Here is a 17,217-nt window from a genome sequence, read left to right on the forward strand (position 1 = left end):
TGCATCAAATTATTCCTGAATTTCAAAGTGAATGCTGCAGAAGTACGGTAGGATACAAGTTCTCCGCCTGACAGAGAGAGGATAATGGAAGTCATTTTCTTAATTGTTTCCCCTGATGACCCAAGTCACACATGGCAGGGTACAGTGGGTCTTGATTATAAGGTTATGCACAGCTACTGTAGCCAGAACCATCATCATTATGAAAACATGTCAACAATGATTAATGTTAGTGTTTTCGGTGTCATTATAGAAAAGTAATTTAGTACCACACAGTCTCTGGAGTTTCTGAAAGCGTTTTAATTGCCGTTTTAGCTGTCCCATCATAAGGCATTTAGACTCCTAACAATTTAATTTAAAGATCCCCACCGAGATAATTAAAACAATTACAAAGTCAGTGATTATGAAACAAACCCCTGGCAGATTTCATCCACCTGTGCGATTCCAGGAGCAGGTAAACCAAGCTGAAGCAGGTTAACACAGAGAGAACACACCTTCCTAGCCAAGCAAACCAAGCTGAAGCAGGTTAACACAGAGAGAACACACCTTCCTAGCCAAGCAAACCAAGCTGAAGCAGGTTAACACAGAGAGAACACACCTTCCTAGCCAAACAAACCAAACTAAATAAACCACCATTTGATATAGAACTCACCTCTGAGATCCTTCCAGCGTCTCTGAAGGATGGAGGCTGGGGGTGTGAGACCGGCTGGGAGGGACATGTGTGTGTCCTCCACCCCCAGGACAGGCAGCTGTCTCTGGGCTGAGCTGCAGTGGGAGCCAGCCTCCACAGCTCTGAGACACTGCCCCGGTGAGCAGCGCCAGCAGGACCAGGGTGAAGGGTCTCATCATAGAGCGTCACCCCTGAAAGACTGCCTCCAGCCTGGATGGTGGCAGAGTTTTATAGGGCCCCTGGTCGTGCCTCCCAGCTGGGGGGCTGTCCAAGGTGGGATGGACAGGGCTATCCTCCGAGGGCCTCAGACACGTGGGGAGAATAACAACGTCTCTTGAAATAACAACGTCACAGAGCGTCACGGTTGTTGTTGAGGTTGTCGATCGGCTTGTTGCTTTCTTTGTGTGTGTGTGTGCATGTGTGTGTGCTGGTGTGTTTGTGTGTGTGCTGGTGTGTGTGTGTGCTGGTGTGTGTGCCTATTTGTGCAGGTCAGTGTGTGTATGTGCGGTTGTACCTTTTCCATGCTTAAAAAGGGCCACAAGCTAAGTTAAGTTCCATTTTGCTTTACAATAAACACATGTTGCTTGATATTGATCATTAATTTATATTTGGAAATCAAGATGATTTTAAGATATACTGTAAGTAATGAACTATATGCATGATGCTTTGGATTAAAGCGTCTGATAAATTAATAACATCTAAATGTAATGAGTACCTGCATAGCTACATGTGCATAGGCATTGTCAAGGTATCATGGATTATTTGTGCTGATCCACATATTTAAAATCAAACTGTATATTTTAGATATAAAAAAACCTGTTGACTTCCTGCTTTGGTAAAGCATTACCAGCAGACTTTTCTGATGACTATGTTATAATGAGGAGGTGGATTGTGAGGATTATTGGGTGGATGATGGATGACGGACACTGTGCACAATGCAGCCACGTAAGAAAAGGAACAGATTGTTTATTAAGTTAATAATGCAGCAAATTATGATTACACAATAAAATGACTTCAGTAGCGTTGTAATTATTAGTTGGACAGGGTTCCTGTTTCCTAAATTTCCGTATACATCATCTGTAGCCAACATATTTCGTTTCCTTACCCATTATGTGTTTTTTATTATTCTGCTCGGGCCTCAGTAATATAATGAAACATTTAGGGGCAAATATACAGAAAAGTAAAGCAAAACTGGAGGCCAGAATGGCAAAGATCTCCACAGCTACAGTGAACTTCCCAGGAGAGCTGACATAAGCTGGGATAAAGGTGATCCAGACAGCACAGAATATCAACATGCTGAAGGTGATGAACTTGGCTTCATTGAAGTTATCAGGCAGCTTTCGGGCCAGGAAAGCCAGCACAAAGCACAATAGAGCCAGGAGTCCTATATACCCCAGCACAGCCCAGAAGCCCACAGCAGAACCTAAGGCACATTCTAGAACGATCCTGTCATTAAAGTGTTCCATGTTCTTAAAGGGGAAAGGAGGGGAGATTGTTAACCACAGCACACAGATCAGGACCTGGATGAGAGTGAAAGCCAGGACAGTGAGTCTCTGCTGTGGAGGCCCAAACCATTTCATGACATCACTTCCTGGAAGTGTGGCCCTGAAGGCCATCAGCACCACTATAGTCTTCCCCAGAACACAAGAGATGCAGAGGACAAAGGTGATCCCAAACGCCGTGTGGCGCAGCATACAGGACCACTCAGAGGGCCGGCCGATGAAGGTGAGAGAACACAGGAAACACAGAGTCAGGGAGAAGAGGAGCAGGAAGCTGAGCTCTGAGTTGTTGGCCCTGACGATGGGAGTGTCTTTGAACTGAAAGAATATCGCTGCTGTGGTCAGTGTTAAAAAAGCCCCAATCAAACTAAAAAGTGAGAGAACAATTCCCATGATTTCTATGTAGGTCAGGAATTCAATTTCTTTTAAGACACATCGGTCACTTCTGGCTTCGGACCAGTATTCAATAGGACATTTCAGGCATTCAGTAGAGTCTGTTTGAATAGAAACATTAAAATAGCGTTAGAAAAGACTGTTGATACTAGTATTGTATGCCGTGAATCACCTGTCTGCTTGAGTGTGGTTAAAGTCTCCGCTGTTTGGCGTTGCTACAGTTCAGAGAGAAGTGGACCTGAGTGTGTGTATCACCTGTCTGGTTGCTGATCTCTCCCTCTGCACATGGGAGACAGTCGTAGCAGCAGACAGGCTTTCCTTTCTGCACGGCCTTACGAGTTCCTGGGGGACATCTCTCACTGCACACAGACACAGGCACCTGACACACACACACAGACACACACACACACACATGCATGCTGCATTTAATATCATGTCAGCTTTAATTAAAAATTTCCCTTTTACATGTGACTTAGGAATTCCAGGGTGTAATGTGATTCATTTAGCAGATTCTTTTATCCAAAGCAACAAATGGGGGTGGGGTGGGATTTGAACCAAGGACCTCTTGATCTACAGTCAAATGAACTCCTACTGAGCCATACTGTTCCCACGTGCTACAGAACAGCATGCAGGACAGCATTTAGATTCACCGACCAGAAATATGACAACAAAGCCACGTGTATGTGTACCGTGTCACTTCCTGTCCCCCAAACGGGTCTGAGGCCTGTCATGGTGAACTGATGATCTTCTGGTAAAGATGCATCGTAGAAACCGACAGTAGCGAATTTCATGGTTTGTGACGTGGCACTTTGTAAATTGACGAGTTCATATCTTGCGGGTGAATCTCCGTTGGGGTCGAAATACACCCACTCCCTCTCATCTGTGGTGAAATTCACGGTCTGTAGATAGTGAAGCACCTGTCCAATGTTCAAATACATTGTATTAATAACCAGAATACCATTTTAATCCGTTTGTTATGGAAAAATGCGATCGATCTAAACAGAAAATGCAAAGGAGCAGATGGTAAACCAATTACTTTTTGCTATTGCTGATACAGTGGAGTCGGAGAAGCTAGTTTAGCAATAACGTGATCTGTTGTAAGAACTCTCTCACCTGCCACGGCTGGATGTGTGTGAGTTCAGCACAGCTCCTGTTAGAGAACGGGCCCTGGCCCTGCTCACAGGAGAGCAGGTTGTGCAGAGCGTGAGCCACTGCGTACACTGCCTTGTACACGTTATTAGAAAACCTCACATCAGACACGTCTGTGAACTCGTTGTTCACATGTCTCAGACTCTCAGAGCCATTGCATGCCATTCTACGACTTTCCACGTTCTCATTCAGAGAGCAGTCAAAAACCGTTTCCCAGAAGTCTCTGAGAAACATGCTACTGGGGAACTGGGCGGGGTGGACCTGTTTCAAATGATCCCCAAGGCCGGGGATGTGAGCCGTGCTGACAGCAAACCCCACAGATCCCACCAGCATACCCAGTTCCGTGCTGTCAATTATGGACGTGTCAGTGATCCAGGCATCACTGCCTATCCACTGCAGCCCTGAGATATTCTGTCTGTACAGCTCCTGCACCAGCACCTTGATCTCTCTGTGTGTCATGAAAGCTATGATGACCTTGGAAGTCGATTCTTTTATGATCTCAACTACCCTGAGCAGCTTGTCTGGTGCTCCTGTCTGCTCAAAAGCCTCAGAGTACTCTAAGCAAACTCCCTCCTCTTCTGCAGCTTGAATGAAGGTGGCCATGCCATTGAGACCGTAGTCATTGTCACTGCACACGGCCCCCACCCAGGTCCAGCCAAAGTGCTTCACCAGCTGGGCCAGGGCTCTGCTCTGGTAGTAGTCGCTGGGGATGGTCCTGAAGAAGGAGGGGTACTCTCTCCTGTTGCTCAGACACGCACAGGTGGCAAAGTGGCTGATCTGTGTTAACATCAAAACAGAAAGTTAACATCAAAACAGTATGCTGTTACAAATAATCACAAAATCAATTTGAGATTAGATAAACATTACACATTTGTAAATCTTATGATGGTTGACACAAGTACGCTCGAATGAACATTTTCCAACAGACAAAGTTGATAACTAACAACTAGATCCTTTTGAGGGGGGTTATAAAATATCTGAAAGGCATTTAAGCACAATTGATTCCAACCGAAACAAAATCTTACCACTGGTACGTGAAACCTGCCAATGATGCGTGCAAACCCCATGGTTGGTGTGGAGGCAGAGTGACCGATGATCGCGTGGGCCATGTCCTTAGTGCAGTTGTTGCCATCCGCAACCTCCGTCTGGCCGTTAGCTAGAGATACAGCTGACATCAGGATGTTGTCAAATCCACAGGCGTTGTAGATCTTGTATCCCAGAGTATGGTCCGGCAGAATATCTGTATTTCTATTAATCTCTTCGATCGCAAAGATCATTGTTAGGGCGAACTGCAACTCTCTGAAATTCATACTAAAGACAAAACCCATAAACTTTCATCATGAGTCAGTTGGGGGGAAAAGAAAACACCTGAGACCTGGTATACAACAACATGGCAAATATCGATTCCCCCAAAAAGTTTAAGACAAACCACCTACTTCAGGCATGTCGGGGGTTTGGGTAAGCTGCGGAAGGTGGGCACCCTCCCCACATACCCCGTCCGAAAGGTGAAAATGCCTCCGATGACGAGGTCTCCGTCTCGGGCCAGCTCCGGGGGCTGAGCCCTCCCCAGCAGCCTGCACGTGGGGTCTCCCAGCCCAAACAGCAGGGCCAACAGGACGAGCATCACCAGTGTCATGGCTCCACTCTGGCCTCTGCCTCTCTGTCCTCACTTCTGTTCCCTTTTTATGACCGCAGCAGCCAACCAGATTTGGTTGGCCAGGTCCTCGTCTTGTTCTACCTCCCTGCAGCTAGGGGGAGCCTAAGGACGCGACGACACGCTCCTCGACCCCAGGAGAGATGCTGAGGGGAGGGGGGCTGGCTGAGAACGTAAAAAAATGTTTCTCTTTAACTGTTCTTATTGCATATTTTCTCTTCCTTTATATTGACTGTATTTGTATTGCTTATGTTGTAATTGCTTTGAGATACAACTTTTAAAAGCGCTATAGAAATAAAGTTGTTATTTTTATTATTATTATTTAATGGTTTAGTTTTTGTCCACAGCGACGGGCAGGGCCGGATTAACAATTTTCTGTGCCCTGGGCAACAAGGCTCAAGGACCCCCCCCCCCCCCCCCCCCCCCCCCCATCAATTCCATATTGCCTAAACTTGGTGATCGCCTTTCCTCGGAGACAGACTATGGAAAAAAAATTGGCTATTTTTGGTACATGGTTTCAAATTGTCGACTAACTTCAATTCTTTTTTTCTTTTCAATTTTCTTTTAGCACTCCCGCTTAACTGCTTCTCAATCTTGCTACACTGCTTCTCCCCATAGAACGCTCTCCTCCAGGCGCAGCGCTTCAAGTCACGTGACTCTCGCTCGCAGTGTCCGCGGCGTAGAGCTGGCAAGCCGCAAGCGGCATTTGTGCAGGCACACTGTTTTTGGCGTGATTTAACATAATATTTTGATCGAAAGAGTTGCAATAAAGTGCTCACATTAAGGAAAGTAAGGTCTGCGTTCATAACGTGATATAACATTTTAGTTTACGTTGTCCAGGGCCCCTTAGATGTCATGTGCCCCTGGGCAAGTGCCCGGTTGCCCTAATGGTTAATCCGGCCTTGGGCACATGATAAATGCAGGATATAATAAAGGTCTAGAAGTATAAAGTTTTAACAGTTTCTACAGTGGTTAGTGCCAAGGGACAGGTTGTAAGACACAGGGCAACAACCAACATCATATCTCAAACACAACATCGTAATAAGGTCAATAAAAAACTCAATGTAAATGTACCCATTCCCTGTAAACCCTGTTTATCCAAAGCACATTCACAGCCCCCAGTTCTGTTTCCAATACAGCAAGAACCAGCCTTATTTAGGAATGAGCTAAACCTTCATTCAGGTGGATGAAGGTCCTGTTGAGATGTTTGGAGTTTTGTTGGGCTGCTTCAGGGCCCGTATGTCTGCAGTCTGGTGAGGACGGAACACCATGACCACTTGAAGGAAACTTGTGAGTTGTGAGTGAATAGTACTGTATTCACACCAACACTTTTATCCAAAGTGATGTTCGGTACTGGGTGGAAATTGAATAAGCATCCTCTTGATCTTAAGGCAAGTCTCTAACCACTGAGCTGTGCCATCAAACTTGATCAAAAGCGACATATTGGGTGGGGGTGAATTAAGCCTGCAACCTCTTGATCTGCACTCTGATGCTGTAGTGCTGAGCTGTATGTATCTTTGTGGCAGTAAAATGTAATGAGAAGGCCAACCTCGACTGCAGACTGGGAACAGGGCATCAGGAGAATAGGTGTGTGGGAACCAAGTTCAGCTGAATACTTTAATCTCAAACATTTCAGAAAAAATATTTTTTAAATAATAATTGTTATGGATGTTTCTGCTTAGTGGGGACAGGTACAGTGAAGAGAGTCAGGAAATGAATGGGAGACGAGGACATTCAGGAAACATCCCAGACTGGAGTTGAACCTGGGCCCCAGCAGTAGGGCCTCAGCCGACAGGTTACACACACTTGACCAGTGCACCCCTGCGAAATAGAAAATGTTCTTACGATATATAAAAACTGGTAATTCCATACTGGTTATAACAGATTATTCTATTGAATCCTGTCTGTACCGTGTCGCAACACCATCTCTTGACTTTCATCATCTTCGCCCTGAGGCAGGTAGTGCCAGCTGGGTGCCTGACATGTTGATGTTGTTGAGGCAGGATGTTGTGTTGCTTCATGTGCTTGTGTCAGCTCCGTCCCTGGAGAGACCACCGCCACACACAACCTGTCCGAACTGGCAGCTAGCTTATTTACCTGCTTGTGTGTGTGTCCGTGTGTGTGTGTGTGTGTGTCTGTGTGTGTGTTATGGTTAGATGATGAAAGTCACATCCAATCCACTTACTCACAAATCACTTTTTTATTGTCAACAATCATTACATCATTGTCTATCTGAGTGGCCTGTTAAACTTTAAACATGTTTTCAAGTTTTATCAAATTTATAAAACCAAATATTACTTTTCTACGGCCATGAAGGCATACAATTGAAAATTATTTGTATTCATTAGAATATTATAATATTAGAACTATGTAAAGCATAAAATCAGTCCTGCTAAAGGACTTATTCAAATATATACAACTACATTTATCATGTAACGTGATATCAATGGTTCAGTTGAATTTGGTTTCACTTACATTACATTTGATTGATTTAGATGATCATTTTATTCAAAGCAACATGCAAATAGTTTATGTTGTGTTTGCGGTACCTTAGTCACAATTTCAAACTGAGGAAATATTTGCAAGTGTCAAATTGACTCTGGCTAATATTGGATGTCTTTGGAGGTCTTCCCCATGATATGCTTCTTAGTATTTTTATCGGGCCTCAGTAATATGATGAAACACTTAGGACCGAATATACAGAAAAGTAAAGCAAAACTGGAGGCCAGGATGGCAAAGATCTCCACAGCTACAGTGAACTTCCCAGGAGAGCTGACATAAGCTGGGATAAAGGTGATCCAGACAGCACAGAATATCAACATGCTGAAGGTGATGAATTTGGCTTCATTGAAGTTATCAGGCAGCTTTCGGGCCAGGAAAGCCAGGACAAAACACAAGAGAGCCAGGAGACCTATATACCCCAGCACAGCCCAGAAGCCCACAGCAGAACCTAAGGCACATTCTAGAATGATCCTGTCATTATAGTGTTCCATGTTCTTAAAGGGGAAAGGAGGGGAGATTGTTAACCACAGCACACAGATCAGGACCTGGATGAGAGTGAAAGCCAGGACACTGAGTCTCTGCTGTAAAGGCCCAAACCATTTCATGACATCACTTCCTGGAAGTGTGGCCCTGAAGGCCATCAGCACCACTATAGTCTTCCCCAGAACACAAGAGATGCAGAGGACAAAGGTGATCCCAAACGCTGTGTGGCGCAGCATACAGGACCACTCAGAGGGCCGGCCGATGAAGGTGAGAGAACACAGGAAACACAGAGTCAGGGAGAAGAGGAGCAGGAAGCTGAGCTCTGAGTTGTTGGCCCTGACGATGGGTGTGGTTCTGCTACAGTAGAAGATGAAGATTGTTCCCAGAGTCAGAGAGATCCCTAACAATGAACAGAAGACGAGGATTGCTCCCATGGTTTCATCATAAGCCAAGAATTCTATTTGTTTGGGTACACAGCCGTCTCTCTGTCTGTTGGACCAGTATTCATGTGCACACTTCACACAGTCTAGGGAGTCTGCAAACACATTTAAACAAAATAAATAAGTATGAATTGACAAACTCTTTCATTTGTGTCATAAAGAATAAAGCCTGGCTATAAAAAAAACAGATTATTTTGATTTATTTCACAACTTTTTACAGCAAATATGGTGTGGTTAAAGTCTCTGCTGTTCAGAGAGTGTGTGTATCACCTGTCTGGTTGCTGATCTCTCCCTCTGCACATGGGAGACAGTCGTAGCAGCAGACAGGCTTTCCTTTCTGCACGGCCTTACGAGTTCCTGGGGGACATCTCTCACTGCACACAGACACAGGCACCTGACACACACAGACAAAGGAGAAACATATTATCTAATTTAACAGACGGGTACTTTACAGGATATTTGCTTTTGCCATATAGAAAGAAAACTAATAAAGAGTTTCAAATGTTTTCCTATTGGTAAATATGAAGATATGAGTATTACTGACACTGATTATATTAGTATTCATACTACAGTTTTACTTTTATTTATTTTTGTTGTTGTTGATTAGAGTAGATAACACATAACTTTATTCATCCCTGAAAGGAAAGTCAGGTTTACCTTGGTCACCCCTCCTCCCCAGACAACAGTGCTGTTGTGCCTCATGAACTGGTGACTCGCAGGCAGGGAAGCATCATAGATACCGATAGTCACAGCTTTCATGGTGCCACTGTGGGCCAGCTGCAAACTGACAAGCTCATATCTGGCTGGGGAGTCTCCATTGCTGTCAAAGAAAACACTTTGCCCCTCCTTGGTGGTGAAATTCACCGTCTGCAAGTAATGTAGAACCTATTGCCGGAACGGCAGAATTGTTTGAGAGATAGAAAGAAAAAAAAGTGGGATTTTGTCAGTGTGGGTTTGAGAACATGGTGTGAAGAGGATTCCCCTGGTGTGTTGGTGTGACTGCTCACCTGCCACGGCTGGATGTGTGTGAGTTCAGCACAGCTCCTGTTAGAGAACGGGCCCTGGCCCTGCTCACAGGAGAGCAGGTTGTGCAGAGCGTGAGCCACTGCGTACACTGCCTTGTACACGTTATTAGAAAACCTCACATCAGACACGTCTGTGAACTCGTTGTTCACATGTCTCAGACTCTCAGAGCCATTGCATGCCATTCTACGACTTTCCACGTTCTCATTCAGAGAGCAGTCAAAAACCGTTTCCCAGAAGTCTCTGAGAAACATGCTACTGGGGAACTGGGCGGGGTGGACCTGTTTCAAATGATCCCCAAGGCCGGGGATGTGAGCCGTGCTGACAGCAAACCCCACAGATCCCACCAGCATACCCAGTTCCGTGCTGTCAATTATGGACGTGTCAGTGATCCAGGCATCACTGCCTATCCACTGCAGCCCTGAGATATTCTGTCTGTACAGCTCCTGCACCAGCACCTTGATCTCCCTTTGTGTCACGAAGGCTACAATAACCTTGGAAGTGGACTTCTTAATGATGTCAACTACCCAGAGTAACTTATTAATCGGCCCTGAACTTTCATAAGCCTCAGAGTACTCTAAGCAAACTCCCTCCTCTTCTGCAGCTTGAATGAAGGTGGCCATGCCATTGAGACCGTAGTCATTGTCACTGCACACGGACCCCACCCAGGTCCAGCCAAAGTGCTTCACCAGCTGGGCCAGGGCTCTGCTCTGGTAGTAGTCGCTGGGGATGGTCCTGAAGAAGGAGGGGTACTCTCTCCTGTTGCTCAGACACGCACAGGTGGCAAAGTGGCTGATCTGTGTTCAAGAAGGTGGGCATTTCAATAAAACACAAAAAAGGAAGATAAGGTTAGCAAGCATCAATCAAGATCTAGTTTGAGATTACATTTGAAACTGTACTTCAAACAGTACATCTATGTCAAGTTGCAGATATCAGACCCCAGAATTCATATAACACAACTGAGCAGGACTGCGATGCGTTTCGGCTGTTTTGTAATATTTCTGTGATTCGTACCACTGGTATCTGAAATCTCCCCACCAGCCGGGCGAATCCTATAGTGGGCGTGGAGCCAGAGTGGCCCAGGATGGCAGGGGTCGTGTCGCTGCAGCTACTGTCACCGACGACGGTCTCCTGGCCGCTCACCAGCGCCATGGCCGCTCTCAGGATGTCCATGGTACCACAGTTGTTGTAGATCTTGTATCCGAGCCTGACTCCTGGCAGGATGTCTGTGTCGCTGTTGATCTCCTCGATCGCAAAGATCATGGTTTGAGCGAACTGGAACTCTCTGAAATTGAAGCTTAGAAATGACTGAACAGTCAGGTTGTTGCAAAGACAGGATCAGAAACCAAGTCATACAAAACGTATAGGTAGTGATTGAACAGCACATGAATTAAAATATTGAAAAATGTCACCTCAGAAAAACATACAAATGTGTTCTAAATAATGGCTCATACTCTAAGCATTCACGTGTGTCTGGAATCGTCTCGTAGCTGTCAACAACCCCGTTCTGCCTCGTGCGGAAAGAGAAGATGCCTCCGATGACGAGGTCCCCATCGTGGGCCAGCTCCGGGGGCTGAGCCCTCCCCCGCAGCCTGCACGCGGGGTCTCCCAGCCCAAACAGCAGGGCCAACAGGACCAGCCTCTGCATGGCTTCGCTCTGCTGACTGGTGTCTCCAGCTCCTCTCTGCTCTCACCGCTGGTCTCTCCTCATGTAGACCCTGAGCCCAGACAGAAAGCCCTTATGTAGACCCTGAGCCCAGACAGAAAGCCCTTATGTAAACCCTGAGCCCAGGCAGAGAGCCCTGACACTGCTGGGGAAGCTGGGGAACCAGGTCTCTGGAGAACCCCAGACACCTGACTGCAACATCAAGCATGAGACGCCTTCTGTCAGGGCGGATGAAAGACATGTAGACGTACAGAAATACAGACATATAGAGATACAGACATATAGAGATATATACATATTGAGATATAGACATATAGACATATACAGAAATAAAGAATTATGAAATTGCAGAAATATAGAGCGATAGAAATACAGAAATATTGATAGACAGAGATGTAGAAATGAAGAAATATAGGGATATGAAAAGACAGACATGCTGAAATATCTAGAAATTTTGAAATATAAAAATAAAGTTTCTTAGGTTCATCGAATATTTTTTTATGGAAATGTGATGGTGCTTTGGTGTGACAATGTGTTGTTGATGGTTTATTCTCTCCTTAAAGATTTCATTTTAACTATATAATTAGATAAAACTGTCATTATATGAGGTCTCATACACTTAACATTCATTTTGAGATTATTAATAAAAACATCTCTTTTGGTTGGTTTTTAAAATGTTTAATTATTCATATAACATTTTAATACAGTTGAGATTTAAATCTTAACTATCAACTTTAAATAGGCTTTACTGTACATTCTCAGTCTATCTGGTCAGTCATAAGGATTTCAAAGCCTTTTTCCCCATCATCATGCTCTTTCTGGTATTTTTTTCAGGTTTGAGTAAAATGATGTAACATTTTGGAATAAATATGCAGAAAAGTAAACCAAAACTGGAGGCCAGGATGGCAAAGATCTCCACAGCTACAGTGAACTTCCCAGGAGAGCTGACATAAGCTGGGATAAAGGTGATCCAGACAGCACAGAATATCAACATGCTGAAGGTGATGAACTTGGCTTCGTTGAAGTTATCAGGCAGCTTTCGGGCCAGGAAAGCCAGCACAAAGCACAAGAGAGCCAGGAGTCCTATATACCCCAGCACAGCCCAGAAGCCCACAGCAGAACCTAAGGCACATTCTAGAATGATCCTGTCATTATAGTGTTCCATGTTCTTAAAGGGGAAAGGAGGGGAGATTGTTAACCACAGCACACAGATCAGGACCTGGATGAGAGTGACAGCCAGGACACTGAGTCTCTGCTGTGGAGGCCCAAACCATTTCATGACATCACTTCCTGGAAGTGTGGCCCTGAAGGCCATCAGCACCACTATAGTCTTCCCCAGGACACAAGAGATGCAGAGGACAAAGGTGATCCCAAACGCTGTGTGGCGCAGCATACAGGACCACTCAGAGGGCCGGCCGATGAAGGTGAGAGAACACAGGAAACACAAAGCCAATGAGAAGAGGAGCAGGAAGCTGAGCTCTGAGTTGTTGGCCCTGACGATGGGAGTGTTCTTGTACCTGAAGAAAATGAATGCCACAACACCAGTCATGCACGTCCCAAGCAGCGATACAGAGGTCAGAAGCGCGCCCATGACCTCTTCATAGGACAGGAACTCTGTGTCCTTCTTCTCACAGCTCTCTCTCCTCGCATTCGACCAGAAATCAGAATTACATTTCACACAGGTTATAGAATCTAAAAAATAAATGAAATCGATTAGTTAGAAACTTGGCCTGTATGCCTACAACGTAGACAGATATTTTGATTTCATAATTAAAGTTTGTTTGATTCGTATCATGTAGGCGGGTGACTGTTTGTGTGCTGGGATATATAGTGTTTAACTAAAAACATTTTTAGTTAAGAGCCACACATCACCTGTCTGGTTGCTGATCTCTCCCTCTGCACATGGGAGACAGTCGTAGCAGCAGACAGGCTTTCCTTTCTGCACGGCCTTACGAGTTCCTGGGGGACATCTCTCACTGCACACAGACACAGGCACCTGCAGGACACAGAGGAGGAATCAACCGTACAAATGAAAGCATCTGCTAAATGAACACATTATCACATAAAAAAGAGAATTCATTCATGTGATTTGTTGCTCCGCTGACAGGCCTCACCTGTCTGGAGTTGTCGGCCCAGACCAGAGGGATGTTCCTCACAGTCAGCTGTCTGTGGGCAGGTACGGAGGCGTCGTACAGACCCACCACCACAAAGCCCACACTGCCGTCTGCTCTCGGCTGCCAGTTGATGATGTCGTACTTGGCAGCTGGATCTCCATTCTCATTGAAATACACCTCATCTCCCTCTTTGGTCTGGAAGCGGACCTTTTTAATCTCCTCTAAGATCTAAAAAAAGAAAGGAAAACATTTTTAATAAAAAAGTGAAATGTTTGGCCTCTCAAAGTTCCTTTGTAACAAAATTAACTATGTTAAACAATACAATAAATCACTAACAAATTATATCATTTTAATAATTATCTTAATTTTTATTTTCTTCAGTTATGACTTAAATTTGCATTTTTAAACAGCACTTCCTTCCTTCAGAGCAACTAGTTACTGTCAGGCAACAAATCCTACTGTTTCAGGTCCGGTGTCATGGAGATAAGCCTCAGATCAGCAGTGTGTAACTCACCGCGTGTGGGTCTGGCTGCATGCTCACCGTGTGTGGGTCTGGCTGCATGCGACCGGCACACGTCTGCTCACAGCGCAGCAGGCGGTGGAGCGCGTGGGCCACAGCGTGCACACCCTTGTAGATGTTGTTAAAGATGGCCATGAGCGACATGTCCGTGAAGGTGTTCTGCATGCCTGTCAGGTCCTCCTGCCCTGTACACTCCCTCCACCTCCCCTCCGCTCCGCTCGCTGCTCGCTGAAACCTGCAGTCAAACAGAGCCTCCCAGAACTCTGTAAACAGCAGGTTACCGGAGGTGTTCAGGGGCTTCACGTCCAGGATAAACTCCCTCATGCCTGTGACCTCAGCCTTGGGGATGGCGAGGCCTATGGCCCCGTCCAGGACATGGTGGCCCTCCATGGTGGCGGTGTAGGAGTCGGTGATCCAGCCCTCGGTGCCCACCCACTGGTACCCAGTCAGGTTGTGGTGGTCCAGCTCGCGAACCAGCACCTTAAACAAGCACAGAACAGTTTCTGACTGTCTCACATCCTGAGTACCAGCTTCTCCCTTCTGGTAAAAGATTCAGGGTTCCAAAATGCAGAAGGAATAAATACCAAAACAAATTTGTCCCTGCAGCAATTACAGCTCTTATTTCTATGAAGTAATACTCTCGTTCAAGTGCTTGTGTTATTTATCACTTTGTATGTTTTGTAAATGATGCTTCTACATACACATGTATGACTGCAATGATTTGTGTCAATGTTTTTTTGATGTTTGCCAACTGCAGCACAGAAGTCCGAGGCAGGTTTTCGTACACAATAAACACAATAAAGTGGATGTTTGTGTTTACCTCCAGGTCCATGTAGGACATGAAAGACACGATGACCCTGGAGGAGGAGGCCTGGATGCTATTCACCACTCTCTGCAGCTTCTCCCTGGGGTCGTTCCTGAAGAAGGAGACAGAGTACTCCAGGCAGATGCCCAGCTGCTCCGCCTGCTCCCTGAACGCTGCCATGCCGTTGTTGCCATAGTCGTCGTCTGTCCGGATGGCCCCCACCCAGGTCCAGCCGAAGTGCTTCACCAGCTGGGCCAGGGCTCTGCTCTGGTAGAGGTCGCTGGGGATGGTCCTGAGGAAGGAGGGGTAGCGGGCTTTGTCACTGAGACAGGCGCAGGTGGCGAAGTGACTGATCTGGGGAGATATTTAAACACATACCCTTGATTTAACCGGTAAGGTTTACAGATCTGAAAACCTCTTTTTCTGGAAATTCCCCCTTGAATTACACAGTATTTATAATATGTGACTCACTGACGTATCCTCTATGAATCTGAAATGTTTGTAATTAGGACTAATTGGCCAGAAATATCCTTGTTGAAAAGATTTAAAGCTTAAAATCACAAGCACTGTGGAAAGCATTGACAGCTTTAAATTATGGGCAAAGAGCATGTTTAGAGTTTTCCAGCAGAGAGGTTTAGAGAAGCTCTCTGTGTGGCTGAACTACCCACCACAGGGATGTGAAAGGGCCCCAGGACGGTAGCTATGGCCATGCAGGGAGAGGAGGAGGATTCCCCCAGGATGGCCTGGACCTGGGCTGGTCTACTGCAGTTAGAGGCTGGGGACGAGGCCGGGAATGAGTCCTTGTTCCCATTAGCCAGGGCGAGAGCCACCCTCACCCCCCTGGCTATGGACCCGCAGGAGTCGTAGATCTTGTATCCCAGAGTGATGCCAGGCAGGAGGGCTGAGCTGTTGTTAATCTCCTCAATGGCAAAGATCATCGCTTGGGCTTCCTGGAACGCCCTGAAATTTAGACTGCCAGAACCACACCTGAAACACGAGGCTTCCCATCTCTACTACAATACTACTGTAACTCACATCTGATAATACCAAAAGTCTTTCCGATGCAACATACTTTTTTGAGGATTTGAACCTGGACTGCTTTATCTGCAGTCAAACACTAACCACTAATCTATACCCATTCCCATATGAACTAACGGCTCATTCTCAATGTTATTTTTCTGTGAATATCTATGAATAAGTACAATACAACAGAAATGCCCTAAGTGAAATACAGTGCTGTGTATGACGATCCATGACTGCAGTTAATCTCCTTATTGTGTGTTTACAAGCACACGAATAGAAGACAACTGATCCTGACCCTTAATATTCTTCTTCACGTTCCATATGCACTACTGACTCGTCTCTTTGGATAAAAGCAACATATAAAAGAATGAATACAAAAGTAAACTGTAAAAAAAACAAAAAACATAACCTTCCGGTTCTCTCCCAGGTGGAGAGAGTTGGTACCTTTCACACAGCAGGGCCGAGGGGACGTCAGTGTAGTCGCGGTCCACGTTCCTCCAGCTGCTGTGGAAGGACAAGATCCCCCCCAGCATGATGTCCCCCTCTCTGGCCAGCTGGGGCAGGTCTGAGGCCCCTCTCCTCCGGCAGACGGACTCCGAGGCGCTGGAGGCTCCCAGGAGCAGCAGCTGCAGGAGGGCCCAGCCCTGCTCTGGCCACTTCTGTGAGGGCTGCATGTCTGGTCTCGCTGCTACTCCGCTGGTGTCAGAAGCCCAGACCAGACCAGGGCCTGGCTGGCGCTGTTTTATACTGTGCTGTTCCATGTATGGTGGGTGGAGAACAGACAAGGTGGCAGAGTGTTCTGCCTGGGGGAGGGGAGCACCCCTGTGACCCAGTGGACAAGTGGGGGAAGGAGTGAGGAAGGAAAGGAGGGAGGGAAAGAAGCAAGGAGAAGGTAGGGGAGTTACATTACATTTACATTTAGCAGACGCTCTTATCCAGAGCGACTTACAGTAAGTACAGGGACATTCCCCCGAGGCAAGTAGGGTGAAGTGCCTTGCCCAAGGACACAACGTCATGTGGCATGACCGGGAATCGAACTGGCGACCTTCAGATTACTAGCCCGACTCCCTCACCGCTCAGCCACCTGACTCCCTGGGAGTTGTAGAAATGACATCATACTGGCATTGCTGTGACTGGAAAGTCCCCACTGTTCTTGTAATTATAATAAAATTAAGTAATTTAACAATAATTCTAGGAATCTCAGTGCGTGAGGCTGTCGCTCGATGATTTCGGAAAAACAGACGTCGCGTATGACAATCTGGCATTATCAGCGAAACAT

The 17,217-nt window shown here is 46.0% G+C and overlaps 4 protein-coding genes across 4 annotated transcripts in view; all 4 read right to left on the reverse strand.

Moving 5' to 3' along the window:
- Positions 1-17,217, reverse strand: part of LOC134029661 (extracellular calcium-sensing receptor-like) — a 29,765-nt gene that overhangs the window by 8,572 nt on the left and 3,976 nt on the right. The gene's annotated exons all lie outside the window — the stretch shown is intronic.
- Positions 1,741-5,019, reverse strand: LOC134029302 (extracellular calcium-sensing receptor-like). The gene is made up of 5 exons (XM_062473386.1): positions 4,734-5,019; positions 3,673-4,485; positions 3,249-3,476; positions 2,815-2,938; positions 1,741-2,660 (listed from the first exon to the last, which is right to left on the reverse strand). The coding sequence occupies exons 1-5, from the start codon at positions 5,016-5,018 to the stop codon at positions 1,741-1,743; spliced, it is 2,370 nt and encodes a 789-aa protein (XP_062329370.1). The 5' UTR covers position 5,019.
- LOC134029665 (extracellular calcium-sensing receptor-like) lies at positions 7,922-11,100 on the reverse strand. The gene is made up of 5 exons (XM_062473933.1): positions 10,825-11,100; positions 9,795-10,607; positions 9,445-9,672; positions 9,058-9,181; positions 7,922-8,882 (listed from the first exon to the last, which is right to left on the reverse strand). Exons 1-5 carry the CDS (start codon positions 11,071-11,073, stop codon positions 7,966-7,968), a joined length of 2,331 nt encoding a protein of 776 aa, XP_062329917.1. The 5' UTR covers positions 11,074-11,100; the 3' UTR covers positions 7,922-7,965.
- On the reverse strand, positions 12,213-16,559 carry LOC134028821 (extracellular calcium-sensing receptor). The gene is made up of 7 exons (XM_062472656.1): positions 16,383-16,559; positions 15,584-15,887; positions 14,931-15,269; positions 14,132-14,590; positions 13,591-13,818; positions 13,349-13,472; positions 12,213-13,168 (listed from the first exon to the last, which is right to left on the reverse strand). Exons 1-7 carry the CDS (start codon positions 16,469-16,471, stop codon positions 12,252-12,254), a joined length of 2,460 nt encoding a protein of 819 aa, XP_062328640.1. The 5' UTR covers positions 16,472-16,559; the 3' UTR covers positions 12,213-12,251.

Source organism: Osmerus eperlanus, chromosome 11 (genome assembly GCF_963692335.1).
Source record: "Osmerus eperlanus chromosome 11, fOsmEpe2.1, whole genome shotgun sequence".
In the NCBI taxonomy this organism is placed as follows: Eukaryota; Metazoa; Chordata; class Actinopteri; order Osmeriformes; family Osmeridae; genus Osmerus; species Osmerus eperlanus.